The sequence below is a fragment of the Tamandua tetradactyla genome, chromosome 16 (genome assembly GCF_023851605.1).
Source record: "Tamandua tetradactyla isolate mTamTet1 chromosome 16, mTamTet1.pri, whole genome shotgun sequence".
Taxonomy (NCBI): Eukaryota; Metazoa; Chordata; class Mammalia; order Pilosa; family Myrmecophagidae; genus Tamandua; species Tamandua tetradactyla.
The window spans coordinates 2,009,612-2,022,912 of NC_135342.1; the positions used below are offsets into that span (position 1 = coordinate 2,009,612).

General features: G+C 38.2%; 1 protein-coding gene across 1 annotated transcript; it reads left to right on the top strand.

Annotated features, from left to right (window-relative positions):
• On the top strand, window positions 1-7,561 carry LOC143658576 (double homeobox protein A-like). The gene is made up of 6 exons (XM_077130672.1): window positions 1-160; window positions 2,079-2,233; window positions 2,712-2,820; window positions 3,917-4,062; window positions 5,294-5,408; window positions 5,687-7,561. Exons 1-5 carry the CDS (start codon window positions 106-108, stop codon window positions 5,390-5,392), a joined length of 564 nt encoding a protein of 187 aa, XP_076986787.1. The 5' UTR covers window positions 1-105; the 3' UTR covers window positions 5,393-5,408; window positions 5,687-7,561.
• Window positions 7,562-13,301: the final 5,740 nt, after the last annotated feature.

Genomic DNA, 13,301 nt, shown 5'->3' on the forward strand with positions numbered 1-13,301 from the left:
ATTATTAAAGGTGGAACTTTGGCGTCATCTGAATGATTCAAGGGGCGTATCATCTGAGACTGATATATAAAGCCCTGTCTCCAGGGGAATTACACTCCTACTCAGATGTTTGAGACACCAAGGATCTCTTTCAACATGGCCCAGAAAGACTCTGCAAACGGTCAGTTTCCTGGGGTTTCATTGATTTGGGGAGGAAATTGCTGATAACTTAGTGGGTTTGTTAGAATTTGTAGGAGTTTAGTTTTTAAAAATTTTAAATAACTGTACTAGAGTCAGGGAAGATGCATGTTTCTGATGTGAGGTATTGAAAGTATGCCATTTTCTGTGCATTGGAGAATTGAGAATTTCAGGAAGGTCCAGGTATTCCAGAATTAAGACACACTTTTGCTTTGGGAAGGAAGAGGGGAGCAAGAGCAATGAGAGAGGAGAGAAGAGGGAGATGGAGAGATATACGGAAAGAAAAAGAAACAATGGAAGGTATCAAAAAGTTCAGAGATGAAAATTGTCTTAGGACTCAAAGCAGTTTCCAGATTTATCTCACCAGACTAAACTTTTCTTCTGAACTCCAAATTCATCTAGCTAACTCCTTACTTGTCTCTAACAGGCATATCAAACTCATATCCCAAACTAAACGCCCGAGGTTCACATCCCACAGCTTTTCTAAGCTCCGGAAATTGCAACTCTGTTATGCCAGTTGATCATGCTAAAAATTTAGAAAACATCCTTGACCTCAGTTTTTCCCTCTTAACCTACATCTAGTGAGACTGGAAATTCTATTGGCTTTAACTTGCAAATATGCTAAAAATCAGATGCTTTCTTAGTGCACTCCCACCCTGGATGATCACATTATCCTCCTAACTGATCTGTTTACACATGGCTCTGCTTTAGTCTTATCTCAACGCTGCAGCCCATGTAATCTCATCAAGTCTGTAAATTAGATCATTGGATTTATCTGCGCAAACGTTTTCTTTGACTTCCCATATTACTCAGAGTAATAGGTACCGGGCCCTCCAAAGTCCCCTAAAATCTTGGCCCCCTGTGAGTTCTGTGACCTCTCCTGCTACTCCCTTATACTTCACTCACTCTTCTCCAGATGTGGTGGCCTCCTTGCTTTATCTTCAAAAGGCCAGATAGGCTCCCCACCCAGGACTTTAGCATTTGCTGTCCCTCTGCCTGCCATGCTCCTCTGCTCACTCTCTAATCTCCTTCAAGTCTCTACTCAAAGTCATTTTCTCAGCGAGGCCTTCCCGAAGCTGAAAATTGCAACTCCACTGAAAATTGCAACCTCATACCTGCCCTCTACTCTCCCCTCACTTCTTTGTCTTGCCATGGCAATATTTGTCATCTGGCATTTATTTTACTTGATTCTTGTCTCTGGGCTCCTCTGTGTGGAATTTCTCCAAATGGTCATTTCTTTTAGTTTCTAGAACAATTTTGATTGATTTGGAGCAGGGGTAGTTGTTGTACAGGGTTAAAGATCCACTGTTTTTGTGAGTGGACTCTTCAACGAGTCAAACTTTCAACAAATATCTTTGGGGGATGTTATGTGCCGTGCAAGCAGCAGAAGGCCCTCAGTGTAGACAAGAGCTGCACTGGGTTTCATGCTCTGCTGTTGCCATCTGAAATTCTTAATTTTTGAACAGGCAGCCCTGCATTTTCACTTTCCGCTGGGCCCCACAAATTACAATGCCAGTCCCAATTTCATTCAGTAGCAATTCCAGTGAACAAGAGGAGTAAGGCTGTTTTGTGGCGCTTACATTAATGAGGGTTTGGGGAGAGTGGGGTGGGGGAACCCAGAGAGAAACCAGTAGACCTGCAGAAGATGAGATAGAAATAATGAGAAAAAAAAAAAGTGTGAAATGCAAGAATGTGGCTTGGGATATGATCCACGTTAGACTGGAGGGTTCGGGCACGGACTCTGAGAAGGTGGTTCTAAGGCCAAGAGGAGCGAGCACTTCCATCACTGTGGGAAGAGAACTGCAGGCAGAGAAGGAAGCAATGCAGAGCTCTGGGGCAGAAGTTTGAATCTGGGGTTTGTAAAAACCGTCCCACTAAATGTTTCTTTCATCTCTTTCCAGAGACCATCTCTACATGTCAAAGGCGCAGTCGCACCAAATTCACACCAGATCAGCTGAAAATCCTCATAGACACTTTCAACCAAAAACCTTACCCAGGTTATGCTACCAAACAAAAACTTGCTTTAGAAATTAACACTGAAGAGTCTAGAATCCAGGTAATTTGTAAATGCTATATCTCCAAGACTAGAAGTAGAAAGGGAGGGGTGGAAACTGTTAATTGAATACCTGTGATGTGCCGGCTGCTAAGGGCTTTTTGTAGAGCATCTCACCAGAAAAACTCCCAAGGAGATTGCTCTTAGTCTCACTTTACAACTGTGGACCCTGAGGCTAAGAACCTCCCAGGGGTAGGGAGGAAGTGTGGAGGTAGCTTCAAAGAAGAGGAAATGCTTGGGGTAGTTTTTAAATACACAGCAATTACAACTCTTAATGGCTTAAAACATAATAATTGTAGCAAATCACGTTGGGGCCAGATTGGGAAGGTACTAAATGCCAGGCTAAGAGCTAAGACTTGAACTAATACCTGGTAGAATGTGACAGAGGTCGGTAATAAACTTGGGCTTAAGGAGAAAGGCAGCAATGGGGCTGAGATGACATTAAAATGTTCAATTCTATCACTTTCTTTTCCTCACTTAGATTTGGTTTCAGAATCGAAGAGCTAGACACTCCTTCCAGAGGACAGAACCTGAGCAGGCCTTGGAATCAAGCCAAACCCACAGACCAGATGCCCCTGCAGTGACTCAAGGTAAAGAGCCTCCCGCAGGCCTGTTTCTCAACACAGCCGCTTGGGGATTGCACATGCCTGCAGTAACTTCTAAATTACCTGCAATACAACTTGACTCTGACCACCCAGAGTTAGATTAGACTCCATATCCTATAAGATCACCCTTCAGACTCAAACTGCAAGTTTGGGGACCCAGGCCACACAAACTTCTGACCACTGGCTCCATGTTCAGGGGTTCCCACCACCCTCTTGGATGTGGTAATTTGCTGGGAGGACTCACAGAATTCATCGAAAGAGGCATATTTATCATTATAGCCTAATTATAGCCAAAGGCTACAAGTAGGAAGAAGCCAAAAGAAGAGATGCACAGGGCAATCTCTGGGAGGGTCTTGAATGTCTCAATATGCATTATCATGGAAGCTCCCCAAGCATCAGGTATCCACAGAGTTTATATGGGGTTTCATTAGGTAGGCATGATTGATGGAATCAATGCCCACATGGTTAACTCCATTTCGAGGCCCCATCCTGTCCTTAGAAGATGAGGCAGGGAAGGTCAGGCTGGTATGCTGTGGCTCAAAGTCCAACCTTGAGTCGTCTCACTAGCATCAACTGTTCAGGTATGCCCAGGGCCAACCATGAATAATAAAAGACATTCTTATCATGGGAAATCCCAAGGATATAGAGGTCACCCCCTAGTAAACAGGGACAAAGAAAGAACAGCTAAGTACAGGTACCCAAGTGCCTCCCTGTCCTGGAGTGAACTTTTACGCTGATGCAGTTGATGAATGTTCCCCCTTCCCCCTCCCTGGACCTCCTGTTCAGGGTCTTCTGGTGATAAAGGATTAAACATGGGCTAGCTCTGTATGTTCTTCCTCACTTCGTGGACCTTCTGAGGTCTTCTCCTGCTCATCTTCTAACTGGAGTAGCTCAGATATATCATTCTGCATCTTCTCTGGCACCTTCTGTTGGGAATGGGCCCAGGACAAGGCTCTCAGCAAGAGACAACAGGTTCCAAATAGACGGAGATGGTGGGAATATGTTTGGGCTCCATGTTTGGATATGTAAACTGACTCCCAAAATATTCTTTTCTCCTTAATCTTTCTTATACCTACTCTAGTTAGAGAAGCCAGGCGGTGCCGGACCACCTATACATCTTCCCAATTATGCGCTCTCATCAAGGCTTTCAAGAAAAACCCTTACCCTGGGATTGATTCCAGAGAAAGACTCGCTAAAGAAATTGGGGTTTCAGAGGCCAGAGTCCAAGTAAGTGATAAGGGCTTTTCCAATCCCCTTTCCTAGGGATGGAGGTGTATGGGAAGGGAAGCCATGCTAACCTTGGGCTGTTCCTTTGCACACCAGGCACTTGCACATGCAAGACCCTCTGTCTGGTTGGGTCTACTCCCTCATTCGCACATGGCTCACTTCCTCACCCCCATCTGGCCTCTTCTATCAATGCTGGGTGCCTTGCACCCTGAACAGTGCCTGGCACATGATATTTGATAAGAATTTGTTGAATGAATGAGTGAATGTTATGTTAACATGATTTAGCATTTAGCTAAATTCTTTATATATATTATATTCTTGGTCCCTCTCAATTATCCCATGACATTGAAACTATTATGCCCACTTTAGAGTGTGACAGCCTGCCCTAGGATTCGTTTCTGACAGAGTCCAAAATAGAATAGAATATTTAAGAATAAGATGTACGTTGTGTGAGTACATGTATGTGTGTTCAAACCAGTGCCCAAACATGGAACCAGGAAAACAACAGGTTCCAAAGTAAATGGAGATGGTAGGATCTGTGTGGGTTGTGTGTTTGGGGCTTGGATGATTTCTATGTCTTAGGAGAGCAGGCAATAGTTCAGTAAGATTTCATGACTTTTCCAGAATCTGTGCTTTTTCTACTTGCACAGTAGTAAAGCTCAAAGTAGTAGCCATGGAAGCCAGGGGTGTATGTGATATATACGTACATGAGTATATATAAAATTAAGATAAATTATGTATGAGTGTAAGATTTTTATGTACATATATATATATATATTTATATATATATATATGTAGATAAAATTCATAGGCGCAGGCAAGGGGTAACAGTTATATTTCTTGGGATGAAGAGCGTCTTCCTGGAAGAGATGACTGTCACTGAAGACAAATAGACATATTTGACAGGAAGAGAAGATGGAAAGAGAATGCAAGGCAGAGGAAAGAGCTGAAATATAGGCATGGCATTTTAGGAAAGATCAGCACTTACAATGAGGAGAATTTGGAGACTATCAGGATGTGAAACCTGAAGAGAATGTGAAGGGACCGGGTGCCAGGTTCTGAATATTGACCTTTACCTTCGGGGCTGGTGGAATTTCACATATCACATTGCATAATGAGCTTGGAATTGCACCTAAAATGAACTTCCTCCCCCAGCCCCATTTACTTTAAGAAAAAAAGCCCGAATAACATTAGTTATTTTAATTCAATCTTTTTTTTTTAATCCACTTAGATTTGGTTTCAAAACCGAAGATCTCGATTCTATGACCAAAGAAAAAGAGAACCTGCTGAGATCCGAGGAAAAATAAGAGACAAGGCACAAGGTCTCTGAGAAGAGAGAGTTCAAGGTAACCAGACTTTTGGTCCTAGTTTACTTTATAAGCAGACTCTTTTGGGTGACCAGTGTTAGAAATAAACACTTAATAAACTTTTTTTGAAGGTTTGATTGGGTGATAGAGGAATGAATCCTCTGGTATTGCTGCCAGGGCAGGGTTGGGAATGGATTTCTCCAGTGGGAGGCAGTAGATTCTGTGTTGATTGTAAAGGTGGGGAAGAGCTGACTTCCATGTCTGTATATATAAAAAGGCCCCTTATATATTTTTCTCTCCCTATCTTTCCTCCTTAGCCACAGAAGCTACACAAAATGTCACCAACCTCGCTAACAACTGTTTTGAGCCAGAATGAAGGGTCATAGAAACAAGTTCAGTGTATCAGATGTCATCTTCCTGAGACCCAAATCTATCTCACTCTTCCTGAAAATGCACTCTTCCTCTGTAATTGCAAGTTGAGCATTCTGGAAATGGTAAGCAAGACTTCAGAAGGCAGAAACAAGTCCAAGAGGCATGTCACAGCACTCCTCACCCAGCTTGGATCTGGAGTTCAGCAGAGTTTGAGGACAGTGAAAATAAAACTAGCACATTTTTAATCATCACAGTAAGAATTGGTTCAGACAAAAATCATCAGTGGGTGCAAAACTCTTGAAATGAATGTTTTTTGAAAAACAAGATATACATTGTCTCAGAGAATCTTACCCATGGATTCCTTATTAATTACAAAAGGAAATTTGTATCGGAGAAAACTGACAGACTCTACCTTAACCAAGTGCTTGAAATTTGCTTTATCAGCAATAACACGGACTGAGGTGAGGTGCCTCCTGATATGAAGCATCTAAGAAAGACAAAACATCCTTTCTGTGGTATTACTGCCAAAAGTGCACATGCTTAATTTAATCATGAGGAAACACCAGACAAGCAAAACTAAGTGACATCCTACACAGTAATAGACCTGTACTTTTCGACAATGGATTGAATAATTGCAATAAAGATGGAGAGATAGTATGCCAACTCAGGAAGCCTCCTGAAGAGCTAACTTCTATAAGTAGAATGTGCTGCCATTTATGTGGGGAATGGACGCATATTCAGAGACCTTGTTATGCTTACAATTTCTCTCCAAAGATATTCAAGAAACTGGTAACGTTGATTATCTCCCTCTTTTTTTTTTTATAAATGTGATTTTATTGAGATATATTCATACGCTATACAATCCATCCAAAGTATACAGCCATTGGTTCACATAGTTGTGCATTCATCACCTGATCATTTTTGGAACATTAGCATTACTCCAGAAAAAGAAATAAAAGTAAAAAAGAAACCCCAAACATCCCATACCCCTTACCCCTCCCTCTTATTGACCACTACTACTACAATAGAGTTAACTAAGACAGTGTTGATTAACAGAACAAAATATCCAGAAGTAGTTCCGTAGCCACATGGGCAATTGAAATCTTTTCCTCAATATAGTTATACAATCATTATTAAAGATCAGGGATACTGGGTTACAGTTCAACAGCTTCAAGTATTTCCTTTTGCTTATTCTAAAATACTCGACACTAGAAAGAAATATCTATATAATGAGGCAGTACTCACAGTCATTTGTTAAATCCTAATTTCTCAGTTACACCTTCATCTCACATGAGTTACCTCCTGGGAAGAGAGGTGGAAAGTTGAAGATAGAACTGTTTTTCCACATTAATCTTTTTTCTTTTCTTATACTTTTGTAGTACCAAATGTACAACTCAATTTCTCATTTTTACCACTTTCAAGTGCACAATTCAGTAGCATTAATTCTATTCACAGTATTGTGCTACCATCACAAGCATCCATACCTCAACTTTTTCATCTCAAGCAGAAACTCTATTAAGCAATAACTCCCCTTTTGCCACACCTACTACCCTCTCCCCACCACCGTGGCTCCTGGTAACCTGTAATCTGTCTATGAAGTTTGCTTATGTGCATTTCATATAAATGAGATCATACAGTCATACAATGTTTATCTTTTTGTGTCTGGCTTATTTCACCCAACATGAAATCTCCAAGATTCATCCATGTTGCAGCAAGAATTAGAACTCCATTCCTTTTTATGGTTGAATAATCATGGCTTGTATCAACAATATTTTGTTTATCCAATCTTATATTGATGGACACTTTGGTTGCTTCTACCTTTTGGCTATTGTGAATAAAGTTATACAAATATCTGTTTAATCCTTGCTCTCAATTATTTTACTTAATAACCTAAAAGTGGGATTTCTTAGTCATACGATAATTCTATGGTCAAATTTCTGAAATGTCACCAAACTGTTTTCTATTAGGGCTGCACCCCTCTACATTTTACATTCCCACCAACAATATATAAGGAGTACTGTTTCTCTGCATCTTGCCAATATATTATTTTCTGTTATTGTTTTTAAAATAATAGCCACCGTTATGGGGATGCAGTGATGTCTCATTGTGGGTTTTCATTTCCCTAATGGCTAATGTTGACATGTTTCATGTGCATGTTGGCCATTTATATTTCTTTGGAGAATTGTCTAGTCAAGTTTTTGGTCTACTTTAGATTAGGTTTTAGTCTTCTTGTTATTTAGAAATAGCACTTTTTTGACAATGCCCTTTAGAAATAGCACTTTTTTGACAATGCCCTTAGATGCACAAAAATTTTTAATTTTGGTGAAGTTCAGTTTATCTGTTATTTTCTTACACTAATGCTATTGGTGTTATATCCAAGAAATCACAGCTAAATATGAGGTTATGATGATTTACCTCAGTTATCTTCTAATGGTTTGAGCTCTTATGTTTATGTCCTTGATCCATTTTGAATTAATTTATGTAAATGGTGTGTGGTAGGGATAAGATTTCTTTCTTTTGCATTTGGATAATCTGTTTTCGTATCACCATTTAAAAAAATTTTTAAAGGGAATAGTGTATCTTTTTATTATTATTAGAAAAATTAGAGAAGTTGTAGGTTTACAGAAAAATCCTAAAATATAGTGCTCCCATATGCCACCCAATTATTAACATCTTGCATTAATGTGGTACATTTATACAATTTATGGGAAAAAATGGTAGAATTAAAACTTCCCCAAGTTGAATTCTTGATATTCTCACAAGCAGTGTGGACAACTAAAGCTATAGGCTGAGCCCCCAGTCTTGGGTTTCGTTCATATGAAACTTAATCCCACAAAGGATAGGTCAAGTCTACTTAAAATTTAGGCCTAAGAGTCACCCCCAATAGAGCCTCTTTTGTTGCTCAGATGTGGACTTTCTCTCCAGCCAACACAACAAGCAATCTCACCACCCTCTCCCTGTCTACGTGGGACATGACTCCCAGGGGTGTGGACTTTCCTGGCAACATGGGGCAGAAATCCTAGAATGAGCTGAGACTCAGCATCAAGGGGTTGAGAAAATCTTCTTGACCAAAAGGGGGAAGAGTGAAATGAGACAAAGTGGCAATGGCTGAGAGATTCCAAACAGAGTCGAGAGGTTATCCTGGAGGTTATTCTTACACATTAAGTAGATATCACCTTGTTATCCAAGATGTAATGGAGAGGCTGGATGGAACTACCTGAAAATGTAGAACTGTGTTCCAGTAGCCATGTTTTTTGAGGATGACTGAATAATGATATAGCTTTTGCAACGTGACTGTGTGATTATGAAAACCTTGTGTCTGATGCTCCTTTTAGCTACCTCGTCAACAGACGAGTAGAATATATAGAATAAAAATAAATAATAGGGGGAACAAATGTTAAAATAAATTTAGTTTGAAATGCTAGTGATCAATGAAAGTGAGGGGTAAGGGGTATGGTATGTATAATCTTTATTTTTTCTGTTTTTGTTTTATTTCTTTTTCTGTTGTCTTTTTATTTCTTTTTCTGAATTGATGCAAATGTTCTAAGAAATGATGAATATGCAATTAAGTGATGATATTATGAATTACTGATTATATATGTTAATGTTTTAGTTCGGTGGTTAAATTTTTTTTAATTAATAAATAAACTTAAAATATATATATACTTTGAAAAAAATTGATAGAATTGTACTATCACTATAGTCCATGGCTTACTTTAGGGCTCACTCTTTGTGTTGTACAGTCCCATGGGATTTTTAAAAAAAAGTTTGTTCTAATAATGTATAAATAATCTAAAATTTCCCCATTTAACCACATTCAAATGTATATTTCAGTGCTGCTGATTATGTTCACAATATGCAGCCATTACTGCCATCCATTACCAAAATCTTCCATCATCCTGAATAGAAACTCTGCACAATTTAAACATTAACTCCTATTTCCTACCCTACCCCTGGCCCTTGCTAACCTATTTTCTAGTTTCTGGTGAATTTGCTTAAACTGATTATTTTGCATCAGTAACATCATACAATATTTGTCTTTTTGTGTGTGACTTATTTCACTCAACATGTCTCCAAGGTTCATCCATGTTGTCACATGTATCAGAGCTTTATTCCTTTTTACCGCTGAATAATATTCCATTGTGTGCACATATCTGATCAGTTGATAAATACCTGGAGTGCTTCTATCTTTTGGCAATTGTGAATAATACCACTATGAACATTGGTGAACAGATAAGCACATATCTGTTTATATTGCTGCTTTCAATTCTTTGTACACCTAGCGGTGGAGTTACTGGGTCATATAAGTCTATATTAATTTTCTGAGGAACCAGTAAACTATCTTCCACATTGGTTGTACCATTTTACGTTCCCACAAACAATGAAATATTCCTATTTTTCTACATCTTCTCCAACACTTGTAATTTTCCATTTTTATGGTAGCCATTCCAGTGGGTATGAAATGGTATTTCATTGTGATTTTAACTTGCATTTCTTTAATGGCCAATGGTATTGAGCATCTTTTCATGTGCATTTTGATCATTTATAACTCTTCTTTGGGGAAATATCTATACAAGCCATTTACCCACTTTTTAATTATTTGTCTTCTTGTTAAATTGTAGGATTTCTTTATATATTCTGGATATTAAACATTTAAAAAAAATTTATTAAACATACCAACATACAAACACAACATTCTTACCATATGATCATTACATTTTACATATATAATCAGTAATTCACAATATCATCACATAGTTGTATATTCATCATGATCATCTCTTAGAACATTTGCATCAATTCAGAAAAAGAAATAAGAAGAAAACAGAAAAAAATTCATACACACCATAACCCTTATCCTCTCTTTTATTGATCACTAGCATTTCAATCTACTAAATTTATTTTTTTACTGTCATAATCTTTTTAAAATTTTTATTAATAAAACCAATCAACATACAATATGAACATTCTTCTTCATCACATAGTTGCATATTCATCATCATGATATTTCTTAGAACATTTGCATCAATTCAGAAAAAAAAAAAAGAAAACAGAAAAATTTCATAGGTACCATACCCCTTACCCCTCCCTTTCATTAATCCTAGCATTTCAATCTACTAAATTTATTTTAACATTTTTCCCCCTATTATTTATTTATTTTTAATCTGTATGTTTTACTCATCTGTCCATAAGGTAGATAAAAGAAGCATCAGACACAAAGTTTTCACAATCACACAGTCACATTGCAAAAGCTATATCATTATACAATCATCTCCAAGAAACAGCTACTGGAACACTGCTCTGCATTTTCAGGCACTTCCCTCTAGCTTCCCTGTTACACCTTAACTAAAAAGGTGATATCTGTTTAATGTGTAAGAATAACCTGGTCCAGGATAACCTCTTGACTCTGTTTGAAATCTGTTAGCCATTGACATTTTATCTTGTCTCAGTTCTCTCTTCCCTCTTTCAGTCAAGAAGGTTTTCTCAATCCTTTGCTGCTGAGTCCCAGCTCATTCTAGGATTTCTGTCCCACGTTGCCAGGAAGGTCCATACTCCTGGGAGTCATGTCCCACATAGAGAGGGGGAGGGCAATGAGTTTGCCTGTGTTGGCTAGAGAGAGAGTCCACATCTGAGCAACAAAAGAAGTTCTCTTGGGGGTGACCCTTAGGCCTAATTTTAAGTAGGCTTAGCCTGTCTTTGTGTGGTTAAGTTTCATATGAACAAACCCCAAGTTGGGGACTCGGCATATTGTTTTGGTTATCCCCACTGCTTGTGTGAATATCAAGAATTACCATTTATTGAAGAGACTATACTTTCTTCATTTACAGTACTTGGCACCTTTGTCAAAACTCATTTGGCCATTGGTATGTGGGTTCATTTCTAGATTCTTAGTTCTATGACATTGTTCTATATTTCTATACTATGTCAGTACATACTTTCAATTATTGAAAGCTTGTACTAAGTTGAAATTGGAGAGTGTGAGTTCTCCAACTCTGTAATCCTTTTTCAAAATTGTTTTGGCTAATTGGGGTCCCTTGGAATTATGTGAATTTAAAGATCACTTTTTCTATTTTTGCATACAGGCTGCTGGAATTTTTATAGGGATTACATTGATTATGTAGATCGCTTTGGGTAGTATTGACATCTTAACAATATTAAGCCTTCCATTTCATGGGCACGGTATGTCTTACCACTTATTTAAGTCTTCTTTAATTTCTTTTCGAAAGTATTAGAGTTTTCAGTGTAAAATCTTTTGCATCCTTGGTTAAATTTATTCTTAGACATTTTAATCTTTTAGATACTATTATAAATGCAAGTATTTTAATTTCCAATCTGGATTGTTCCTTGTTGATGTATAAAAGCAACCTGATTTTTGTGTCTCAATCTTGCAGCCTTCAACTTTACTGAATTTGTTTATTGTCTCTACTAGTTTTCTTGTGGATCCTTTAGGATTTTATGTGGGATGTGGCACTACTTATTTTATGCTTTTTTTCTTGAACTCCTGGAGGAAAAGTTTATGGAATCAACCCTCCCAGTTAATGAAGATAAAATTTTAAGATTCTGCCAGTATCCTTTAGATGAAATAGGGAATTTTAAGTAAATGGATTTTGTGAGCACTATATCTAAAGACATAAACAATGTGGCCACGTAGGAAAGTCTCCAAGGAATGTGGTAATTTTTAATATCCAATAATTTAACATTACCTACCCAGTTAATAGAAGTACATTCCACAAAGATAAAAAAATTAAAAATCCATATTATAACATAAATAATATGTATAATATACACACACATATAAGCACATATATACTTTATTTTTAAATGAGATCATATTCTAGATGGGCACTATCCAATAGAACTTTCTGTGATGGTGGAAGTGTGCTGTATCTGTGCTTTCCAATGTGGTAGGTACTAGCCAGTTTGTCTGTTGTACAGTTCAGATTCAGGTAGCATTTTGCAAGCCATTTATTACATTGATAATGCCTTTACAAGTCAACAAATGTGCTCAAACTCTTGTGTCTACTTATACGATGACAGAACAGGGTATTTTCCAGAGCCCATCTATTTTCCTCATAGGTTAGTACCTCAGAACCATTCTTAAATTCTTTTTTTTTTTCACATGGGCAGGCACTGGGAATCGAACTGCGTCCTCTGGCATGGCAGGCAAGCATTCTTGCCTGCTGAGCCACCGTGGCCCACCCCATTCTTAAAATTTTGATTGCTCTTAATTTATAGTTCTAATAAATATGGCCATCTGGTTTCAAGTCCATGGCAGGCTAAGGTATAAACAAACCCCAGTAATGCTTGATGTTGGTCTTCTAGCCTCCAACGCTATGTGACAATAAATTCCTGCTGTTTAATCCAACCAGTTCGTGGTCTTTGTCAAAGCAGCCCTGGCAAGCTTTGACGATCTGCTTTACATTTTCAAAAGGTATCAATTTGGAGAATGGACTGTAAACAGTGCAACAGGAATTTAGAAGGTTCAAGGAGGAAGTATAGAACAATGTTTAAGAGCAATGGCTCAACCCTTACTAATTGATGAAACTCTCTGAGCTTCGG